General features: G+C 56.2%; 1 protein-coding gene across 1 annotated transcript; it reads left to right on the top strand.

The window, feature by feature from the left end:
• The first annotated feature begins 5,797 nt into the window (after positions 1–5,797).
• Positions 5,798–6,894, top strand: LOC142034594 (feather keratin Cos2-3-like). Its single transcript, XM_075036135.1, has 2 exons — positions 5,798–5,876; positions 6,202–6,894. The coding sequence occupies exons 1-2, from the start codon at positions 5,798–5,800 to the stop codon at positions 6,534–6,536; spliced, it is 414 nt and encodes a 137-aa protein (XP_074892236.1). The 3' UTR covers positions 6,537–6,894.
• Positions 6,895–10,963: the final 4,069 nt, after the last annotated feature.

Consider the following 10,963-nt stretch of genomic DNA (forward strand, 5'->3'; position numbering starts at 1 on the left):
TGGTCAACAACCCCAAACCCTGCAGACACCAACTGTCCCACTCAGCCCCTCCAGGCACTGTGGACTTTCTCCCTCTCTTCAGGAGAAGATATCTCAGGAACCAGCAAACGACATTTCCAGCCACACTGCCCATCCCATCTCATAAAGCTCATGAATCAGCTTCTGAAAAGCTTGTTGGGGAAAAAAAACCCCACTCAAATGCAAATAAACAGTCCTTTCACTTGACCATAACCCTTCCGTTCTCGGTTTCCTCAAAACAAGTAGGAACTGCATTTGACCTCTCCTTCCTTGTAGCCTTTAACAAAGCCTTGTAGCCACACTATTTTTACTCTTACCATAGCACAATTTAGGTTGGAGAGGTCCTCTGCAGGTCACCCCCTCCAAGTCCCTGCTCAGAGCAGGTCTCATTAGATCAGGCTGCTCAGGGCTGTGCCAGTCACGCCTGGAAAATTTCCAAGGCCAGAGCCTGTAAAATAGTTGTGAAGAGTGCATTCCAGTACTTGAGAATTTTCCGGGTCAAAAAAAAGTGAGAAATAAAAAGACCCCAGGCATGGTCTCATGAGTGACAGAGGAGAAGGATCACTTCCCTGGCTGGCTACCCTTTTAAAAAGACATCTCAGAGTGCAGTTGGTCTGATTTCCTACAAGGGCACAGCTGCTTGTGCTGCCCTGGGCTCCCAGACACCACCACTGAGGCAAGCATGCAACCTGGCCTGTTGGAAGCCCATCCAAGGAATGCCTGGAGAAGGCGTCCTTTGCCAGTTCAGGACAGGGGCCTCTGCCCTTGCAGAAACCAGGTTTTCCCCTCTGCTTCTGCAGCCTGGGAGCATGGACCTGGAACAGCTGAGTGAGCTACTGGAGCCATGCAGGCTTCCCTGGGGACCAGCTGTACAGAAACCTTTCTGGTCAGTGGACGGCTTTCAGCTTCAGCAAACCCCAGACCTTCGACCCCTTTGGGAAATGTAGCAATTCTCTTTCTGACTGCCTCTGAGACATGACCTTGGCACCCCTTGAGCCCCCAATGTGTCTCGGACACTAGGTGTGTCCAAGCTTTCATCCCATCTCTGGGACTTCACCTGCACACCAAAAGGCTCTGCATTTGGTGTGGAGCCAAATCCTCTACAACAGCCTCATGGTCTGGGACCTATGGAGAAAGCCTGAGGGTTTCAGACACCTCTACGTCATTGTCTCATGCCTGTGTTGGGCTCAAACTCCTGACTCTGCAGGATGGCTTCCGAGGACCGGAAGAGATCCCGTGGTGGGAAACAATGGAGAAGCTCGGAAGAATGTGCTGCCCAGGGAGGGGGTTGAGTCACCATCCCTGGAGATATTCAAAAAGCAAGTGGAGAGGGTACTTCAGGACATGGTTTAGTGGGCATGGTTAATGGTTGGACTCGATGATCTTGAAGGTCTTTTCCAACCTAAATGATTCTATGATTCTATGATTCTATAAGAAGCTGGATGCCGATTGCGATGGCGATACTTGATGCCGGTGGCAGTGCTGATGCTGATGACAATGCCTGGCAGCAGGGGAACCTTCCCGGGGCCCATGGCCGAGAGGGGCCGGTTGGGGTAAGGTGGCCCCGGCGAGCAGAGCAGCAGCGCCGCCCTGGCGGGCATGTCTCGGGCTGCCAGAGACGCCTACAATCGGTTGGGTTGGAAGGGACCTTGCAAGACCATCTAGGCCGACCCCCCCGCCAGGGCAGGGACATCTCTCACTCGATCCGGTTGCTCAAAGCCCCGTCCAGCCTGACCACGAACACTTCCAATGACGGGGCATCCACAGCTTCTGTGTGTGACCCATTGCAGTGTCTCACCACCCGCGGGGGATGTCTGTCTGCGTCCCGGTGGGAGAGTGGGGGTGCAGGTGCCGGTGCCGGTCGGGCGGGGGAACGGCCCCGGGGCCCGATGGGCGGGGCTGGGCGGGGGCGGGCGGGGCGGCAGCGCCCCCTGGCGGCCCCGCCCGGGGCTGTCCCCCCCCGCCCCGCCCCGCAGGCCCGGCCCCGCCCGCGGCGGTTCGTGCCCGGCCGCAGCCCCGGCTCCTCTCCCCGTGTCTCTCAGGCCGCAGTAATACACGGCCGCGTCCCCGCGCCGGGGCCGGGCGAGCCACAGGGCGCTGGACCGGCGGTCTGCCGCCACCGACAGCCGCCCCGGCGGGTCCGACAGCTCTTTGGTCCCTTTGTGAACAAGCGTGAGGAATGCGGGGCCTTGGCCCGGGAGCTGACGGTACCAGTGGATGGACTCGGTGGACTGTATGTTGGGGTGTGAGCAGTTGATGCTGATGCTGGTGCCCTCGGTGGTCTCCGCCGACGCCTCCTGCTGCACCTGGGCTCTGACCTCAGCCACTGGCGAGAAAGGAGAAGGAAAGACCAAAGATCACCAAAGATCGCTCAGCTCTGGTGGCTCTTTTCCCAGAGAAACTGTCAGGAACAGTGGCAGTGAGACAGAGCTGGACTGGAACGGATGGCGACATGTGCCCATCAACAGGGATGGAGCGTGGTCCTGGGGCAGGTGTGTGGAGCAAGGGGAGAGGTCTGGGAGGGAATGTGAAATTGATGCATGCAGAGTTAGAATGAATGTCGGGTGCAGGGATGGACGGATGGATGAATGGATGGATGGACGGCGAGAGAGAGAGGAGACAGGAGAGTTGGGTGTCTTGCAGCGAAGGATGAAGGGTTGAATTCAGAGGAAGGGGAACGAGGGATGGCAGAGCGGCAGGGAGGGGGAAAGACACGCTGAAGAAGGAGAGGAACAGCCCGGGCACAGCCCCCGGCCCCGTCCACCGCCGCCAGCCCCGCGCACCCAGGAGCACCGCGGCCAGCGCCGCCAGCGCCGCGCCCCGGCACCGCCGCATCCCGCCGCTCCGCCGCCCGCGCCTCGCTGCCCCCCGCCAGCCCCGGCTCTCTGCTCCGGCCGCGGCGCCTCCTCTCCGCCGCCTCCGCCAGCTCCGCCCCGGGGCTGAGCCCTGCGCCGGCGCCGCTCGGGGTCTCGCCCGGGCTGCGAGGGCGCAGGGGCTCTGCACGGGCACCGCTTTGTCTCCTGGGCAATGCCCTCTCCCGCTCCTCCGGCAAGGACACCTCCCCAGCAAGAAGCAGCCTGCGCAGCGCCAGCAGCAGCCTGGCACAGCAGCAGCCGGGCACAGCAGCAGCCTGGCACAGCAGCAGCCGGGCACAGCAGCAGCCTGGCACAGCAGCAGGGCCCTGACCCGGGAGATGGACCAGCTTCCCAGAGCTGTCTCCGAGCTCAGGGGCTGCCAGCAGCAGCCACTGGTTTCCTGCGGATGGCAGGGAGGAGGCTGAGAGCCTCCCTCCCTTCAGCTGCCTCTCTGCACTCGCGGCACAGGGCCTGAAAGTTGTGCTGTGGCCAAGGGGCTCGGAGGACACATGTGCCCATGGCAGCGCAGGGCTCAGGGCAGGGGAGAGGGGGAATCACTGAGTCAGAACGCAGGTCGGAAGGGACCTGCAGAGGTCATCTACATCACCCCTCTGCTCGGAACAGATCCCGTTAGATCAGGTTGCTCGGGGTCACGTTCAGTCCAGCCTTGAACACTTCCCAGCCTGCATGACTGCCTAGGCTGGTTTCTCCCTCAGATGCAAAATCTTGCCCTTGCTCTGTCTGGCCTTCATGAAGTTCCAGTCAGCCCATTTCTCCAGCCTGTCCAGGTCCTCTAAACAGGAGCCGTGTCTGACAGTTACGGCCCATTCCCCTTGCTGGGTGTTATCCGCAGACTTGCTGGGAGTTCCCACTCATGACATTCCTGACAACGTTAAAGAGTATTGGTCCTGCTACTGATCCCGACTACTACACCCCATCCGTAAGTGGTGGCCAGCTGGGCTTTGCACCATGGTCACAACTCTCTCAGCCTGGCAGTAACAGCCATGTTTCCACCCACCTTGTCATCCTCTAACTGAACCCATGCGTCTGCAATTTGGTCATCAAGGAAGTATGGGAGAGGCTGTCAAAGGTCTTGCTAAACTCTAGGTACACACCTCCCCTGCCCTTCCCTTTTTCCACAGTGCCTGTTACCTGACGAGGAAGCAATGAGTCTGGCGCTCAGATGCAGTAGAGCCTCAGCTCAAAAGCAGACCCACGAGGAGGGGAATCAGCCCTGGCTGAGCTCTCCCAGCAGAGCTGCCTGGCACTGATCTCACCGAGGTCACTAAAGGGAAGGGGGAAAGTACTGCACTTGACTGCACTGAGTCCAAGATGGTCCTGGCCTCAGGCTGACAGCCATTCAGGCAGGGAGATGGGCTCAGAAAATTTACCCGCTGTGCACGGCCCTTGTCAGAAAGAGGGTCTGTTCTGGACACCCCTGTGGGACAGCAGCTGGCTTTGGGCGATGCGGTCTTGAATCCAGTGCCCCTTCCCTCCCAGGGGCAGTTGCTGGGCTCTCAGACTGGGATTCCAATGTGGGGCAGGAAGGTCCTTGTGGGCTGAAGTCCAAAGCAGTCACCAGTTCTTTGCCTTTCCTGTGCAGGCCACAGGGTCTGGCCTTCCACTCACAGCACAGGGATATCATGCTCTGTGTTCCTTTCATTCAGTACCTGTTTGACACAAGGTCTCAGTCCCTGCCTGACAGAGCACCAGGCCGATGAACTGCACAAGTACATTTGGCCTTGACACGGACATGAGAGAGGTTGTGCACGGCCCCAGGCACCACTGACCCTGCACTGGAAGCAGATCCACTCAGGGATGGCCAGCGCAAGGTCAGCAGGATTCCTCAGCTTCTCCTTCCCCAGAGAGCAATCCCCATCCTTTTGAGCGCTCTTGCGCTGGGGAGAGCCGCTGTGTCCTGACCTGGAGAGGCAGGCAGGGAGGACTGCCAGCCATGCTGAGGTATTCCCAGTATCGTTTCCACTGAATTAAACTGTGGATCAGAACTGGTGTGAAACCATCCTTGTTGGGGCCTGAAATCAGCAGCAGCGGAGCGTGAGCTTTGGAGGGGCAGGGAAAGGAGGGCTCAGGAGACACTGGCTGCATTCCAGTGCCTCTTGCCTGGACAGTTCTGTAGCAGTCTGGTGCCATCACCACTCAGCTGCACTCAGGCTCCTTCTGACCCTGGGAACCTGCTGCTCTGCGGTGCTCCTGGAGAGAGCCGTGGAGAGTGTCCCTGCCGTGAGCAGCATATTCCCTTGTGATGAGGGACACACAAGGACACACAGACACAGGATTATGCAGACCAGCTTTGGATTGCACACATAAATATGCTCCAACGTGCATCCACACAAACCTGGTTGCTTACAAGTACACGCAAGACAAGAACACACACAAGAACACCATGAACCATGGACCGTGCTGAGGACCCCTGGGGACTGGGCAGTGTTAGGCAGGAGGGGGTCAAAACCTAGGAGCACAACGCACACACCTGGGGAGGCAAGAACAAGAATGGACCATCAGGTTGAGCTGAGGAGGGAAGGAAAGACCAGGACATGGCACGTCCTCATGCACGGGAGCCCATGACAGCCAGCTGAGCATTGTTGGAGCTCCTTCCTGAGAATGACATTTCAAACAGCCCCAACAGGGTGAGCCAGGCTGATGTCACTTGTCTGCTCTGGACCTGTCCAGCACTTGAGCTGTGTCTTCTGCCTGCACTGCTGCATTCCTGCCCGAGAAATCCTGGGCCTTTCATCCCGCTGCTCAGAAGAAGCCTTCTTTGGGGAATGGGCATGGAACAAATCTGGAAATGAAAAGGCAGCAGTGCAGGAAACCAAAGCACAGCCCATATCATTAGCTGCGACGGTTTGCATTGAAGATGAGCTTGTCCGAAAATTGTTACCTCTGCCTCTGGTCCTGCAGCAATGAAGGGCAGGTATAAAAGGCAGCCCAAGTCCCTGCTCTCTCATCCACTCCTCTTGCCTCCTTCTCCTTGGGAACCAGGTGAGTCTGAAGCCCCTTCTCCTTCTCTTCCAAAGCGAGATCTCTCCTCGATGGACCTCTCCGTTGATACTGGCTCTGGCCTCTGCTGGGGTTTGGATCTTCTTGTCCTGAGAGGGGGAAGCAGGGAGAAGGAGTGCTTGGAGAGAGGCTGGGACATGGTCGAGGGGCGCTTTGGTTTATGAATTAGGAGAGAGTCTCCCTGGGTCAGGCAGTTCTTTGTAGGGCAATGAAGACTGCGTGTCTTCTGGCCGAGCCTCTGCTCCCCACTCATTATTGGCCTTGGCTCCTTTGTGACAGGGTAACCAGGCTGCTCCTCAGTCACCCTTGTGCTCTACTTCCTCCCTGCTTCTCTCCCAGGTGCACCTCCAGCCCCACGACATGTCCTGCTACAACCAGTGCCTGCCATGCCGGCCCTGTGGCCCGACCCCGCTGGCCAACAGCTGCAACGAGCCCTGTGTCAGGCAGTGCCAGAACTCCACCATCGTCATTGAGCCCCCGGCTGTGGTGGTGACCCTGCCCGGCCCCATCCTCAGCTCCTTCCCGCAGAACACCGTTGTGGGCTCCTCCACCTCCGCTGCTGTTGGCAGGATCCTCAGCTGTGATGGAGTGCCAATCAACTCTGGGTGCTGTGACCTCTCTGGCATTTCCAGACGCTACTAGGCAGGAGGTGCCCCATCTCCAGATAAAGATGCTGCAAAAGCCCCAGGGTGACACCTTGAGGAACTCAGAACATGGTGCTGGGCAGAGGATCCGTCTTTGGATGCTGTTTTCAGTATACCTGAATGGTTTTGCCTTTCTTTCCCTTTTCTTTGTGGCTGCCTATCGCCTTGCCCACACCGTCTCCCAAACACCAGCCTGGTAGAGACCATCTGTCTCCTCTCCCTCCACGCGGCAGGCATGATGCAGGAACTTCCCCATGGCCAAGGACTCCAGACTCTCGGCTGTCCCCAGCACTCCCTGCACTTCTGTCCTCCACTTGGAGTGAACTCGTTGCCCTCTTTTGACTCATTAAAGCTCTGCTGCATTCAAGCCTTGCCTCCCTGTGGTCCTTCCCCCTGTGGACACTCGCCAAGCGGCCAAAGCAGAAGGATGTTGCTGTGGGGTGGATGGGGGGAGGTGAGGGCACAAGGAGACTCTTCTCCATCCAGAGAGGAATGAGAGGCTCCACACCCTGCAGTGGATCCTCTTTGGGGCACTCTCTCATGGAGCTGAGGAAGTCATCCCTGGCTGCTCTGCTGCCTGTGACGATCAGGCCTTGCCCTGCTGTCCACAAACATCCAGAAAGGCAGGAGGCCCTCAGGGGTCAGCAGCCACATGACCTCTTGAGGAAGAGTGTTCCTCTTGCTATGGTTGGAGCTGCACTGGTCTGACAGGGGGTGGTATTGAGTTCTGGAAGATGATTTGCTTTGCGGAATGGGAAGAGGGCTAAAGAAGGGAACAGCCCTTGGGATGGCCCATAGCTGCTACTCCACCTTCCAAGTTGTCCATGAAAATCCTTCCTTTCTTTTATCTCATGCAGAACCATTATGTGGATGGAGCCTCACATGACTGCTTCCCCTCACCGCATGCCATGCAGCCTCAAGCATGAAGTGCTGGATGCCCCTGCCCTCCAGCCACACCAAAGCTCCTCCTTCTCTTCTACACCACACAAGGAACTGGGCTGTTTAGTGATCTCTCTGCCACCGTTGATTTACAGGGCATGGGACAAGGGGGACAGGTCATCTCTGGTACTTCCAGCCATAACATCACTGCTCTTCTATGCTTTCTCTCTTTTCTTTACGTGTCTGAGGCAGATTGACCTTGGCTGGTTGCCAGGTGCCCACCAAGCCGCTCTATCACCCCCCTCCATCAACAGGACGGGAAGAGAAAAATACGATGAAAGGCTTGTGGTTCAAGATAAGGACAGGGAGATAACTTACCAATTGCTGTCATGGGAAAACCAGACTGGACTTGGGGAAATTAATTTGATTTATTGCCAATTAACTGCAAGAGAGTAGGATAGTGAAAAATGAAACAAAACTAGAAGCAAATTGCCCCCACCTCTCCCTTCTGGCCAGGCTCAACTTCACTCCTACCTAACTCTTCTACTTCCTCCCCCCAAACAGCACAGGGTGATGGAGAATGGGTGTTGCGGTCAGTTCATACTGCTTCATCTCTGCCGCTCCCACCTCCTCATGCCCTTCCCCTGCTCCAGGCTGGGGTCCCACCCACAAGACACAGTCCTTCACAAAATTCTCCAACATGGGGCCTTCCCATGGGTGCCATTCTTCATGAACTGCTCCAGCATGGGTCCTTTCCATGGGCTGCAGTCCTTCAGGAATGGGCGTCTCCAGTGTGGGTCGCCCGTGGGGCCACACGTCCTGCTAGAAAACCTGCTCCTGTGTGGGCTCCTCTCCATGGGCCACAGTTTCTACCAGGAGCCTGCTCCAGTGTGGGTTCTCCACAGGCTGCAACTTCCTTCAGGCCATCTCCACCTGCTTTGCTATGAGGTTCTCTGTGGGCTGCAGAGTGGATATCCGCTCCGTCGTGGTCCTCCATGGGTTGTCAGGGGACAAGCTGTGTCACCATTGTCTTCTCCAGGGCTGCAGGGGTATCTCTGCTGTGGCTCCTGCAGCAACTCCTCCCCCTCCTTCTTCACTGATCTTGGTGTCTGCAGAGTTGTTGCTGTCACTTTTCTCACTCTTCTCCTCTGGCTGCTGCACACTGTTTTTTCCCCTTTCTTAAATATGTTATCACAGAGGCACTACCAACGTTGCTGACGGGCTCAGCTTTGGCCAGCAGCAGGTCCATCCTGGAGGCGCCTGTTACTGGCTCTTTCTGCCATCTTCTCACAGAAGCCATCCGTGCAGCCCTTCAGTACCGAAAACTTCCCAGGTAAAGCAAATACACCGTCATGACTCTTGTATTATTACGGGCAGAAGGTCTTTTGCATATCTTGGCTGCAAGATAAACTCAGCCAGCTCAAGGTTAACAGGGGAGGCTGCAGGCAGCTCCCTCTCACTACAGGCAACTACACCACCTGCACCTGCATGCAAAAGACAAGCAGAAACAAGGCCAGCACATCAATTCCAACTGGGGAAAAAAGAAAATGAATGCATGGAAAATCACAGGGCAGCTAAACCGTTTTTTTCAGCTGCTCTGTAATTTAAGGTTGCGTCTGCACTTCTCTGCCTTTGGAAGAGAGGGCATTTACCTTAAAGTGAGTCTAGAGACAGGTTTCCTACTACATCACTTCTGATGTCCCAGCCTCACTGTCTGTAGCCAGAGGGGAGTCTGCCTTGTCCCAGACACACACCCTTCTGCTGCCACATGAGTGAGTCCCTGTGGCACCGCTCCCTTTGCAAGGGCCGGGGCTGGTCCCAGACCCTTGAGGAGATCACCAAGGTCAGGTGGGACCTTCTAGCACTGGAGGATTTTTTTTCTTTTCCTTGTAATATGGGACTTCTTTGCAGGGTGGAGGCGGGAGAGCATGAATGTGTGTGGCTGGTCTGCATGTACATCACTGTGTGGGCACAGGTGTGTGTATGGGTGTGCTTTTGTGTGTGTACAGCTGTGTGGAGGAGCAGGACCTTTCCTGGTTTGCTTGTGCCCGGCCATTTTGCCCCTGAGGCAGATGCTGAGGTGCTAAAACCCAGCCGTGGTTCCCAGGGCCTAGGATGGTGAGGCTTTCCCCAACTGCCTGAAGGTGGCGTCATCTGCCTCCTCTTCTTGAGCAGGAGGGGTGGAGCAGGCTGTGCTGGTTTTGGCCTGGACAGAGTTAATTTTCTTCGTAGTAGCTGGTATGGGGCTATGCTTTGGATTTGTGCTGAAAACAGTGTTGATAATTCAGGGATGTTTTCATTATTGCTGAGCAGTGCTTACACAGCATCAAGGCCTTTCTGCCTTTCACACCACCCGTCCGGTGAGGAGGCTGGGGGTGCACAAGAAGTTGGGAGAGGACACAGCTGGGACAGCTGACCCCAACTGACCCAAGGGATATTCCATACCATATGATGTCACAGGCAGCATTTAACACTGGGGGAAAAAACTTCTTCCTTATGTCCAATCTAAACCTACCCTCTTTCAGTTTAAAGCCATTGCCCCTTATCTTGTCACTACAAGCCCTGGTAAACAGTCTTTCTCTCTCTTCCTTATAAGTCTCCTTGAAGTATCGAAAGGCCGCAAGAAGGTCTCCCCAGAGCCTTCTCCTCTCCAGGCTGAACAACTGCACTTCTCTCAGCTTTCCCTCATAGGAGAGGTGTTCCATCCCTCTGACCATTTTCATGGCCCTCCTCTGGGCCTGCTCTAAAAGATTCTACAGACTCTTCCCACAGTCCCTGAAGAGACACCAGCTCACACACGGGACTTATGCCATCCCAAAGCAGACGTCCATGGTAAACGAGACAAGTCATCTTTCTGGAGACACTGATCCTGTAACTGACCGGTCGTGGCCTCTGAACTGCCCAGCTAGCATAAGCTCACAGCAAGGCCTGCACACCTGGTCACGTGCGCATGGCTTGCTTCATCATGCGATCAGAAGTGAACCCACAGGCTGTCCTACCAGAGCCTACAAGCACCTCCATCCCATGGCTAAACCCCATAGCCACGTCCACGCTACTCAGGGACAGGCAGATCGCAGGGAAAGGGCTTTTGTGGGAGTGAAATGGTTTCAAGCTGGGCCCATTACTCTCATCAGCTGCACCTCCCACTCTCACCGACTGCAGATCAGTCTTCCCCCTGACTCTGTCAAGTCCAAGACTTGTGCGGTGGCCCTGGATAGTGTAGACAGCCTCTCTTGGGGTGCCTTGAGCCTTCTCAATTCGCTCTAGATGACTGGAGGTCTGGATGTGTGTGTGCGTATGTGCGTTGTCTAAGCCAGCTGTTTAGTCTACCTTGAGTGTCCTTTACTGGACTCCTCCAGCATGTGAGCTGAGTCCTCTGCCCACGCTGACGTGTTTTGCTCCGGAAATGCTTGGGCCTCTCATCCTGTCACACAAAAGATGCCGTCACTGGGGAATGTGCCTGGCATAAAGCAGGAAATGAAACGACAGCAATTCAGGGAGCCAAAACATGGCCTATAGCATTAGGTGAGACGTTTTGCATTCAAG

Source organism: Buteo buteo, chromosome 9 (genome assembly GCF_964188355.1).
Source record: "Buteo buteo chromosome 9, bButBut1.hap1.1, whole genome shotgun sequence".
Lineage (NCBI taxonomy): Eukaryota > Metazoa > Chordata > Aves > Accipitriformes > Accipitridae > Buteo > Buteo buteo.

Coding starts and splice junctions, on each gene's coding strand:
- LOC142034594 (XM_075036135.1), top strand. CDS start 5,798: ATGAAGGGCAGGTATAAAAGGCAGCCCAAGTCCCTGCTCTCTCATCCA. Junction 5,877..6,201: donor TCCTTCTCCTTGGGAACCAG/GTGAGTCTGAAG, acceptor CTCAGTCACCCT/TGTGCTCTACTTCCTCCCTG.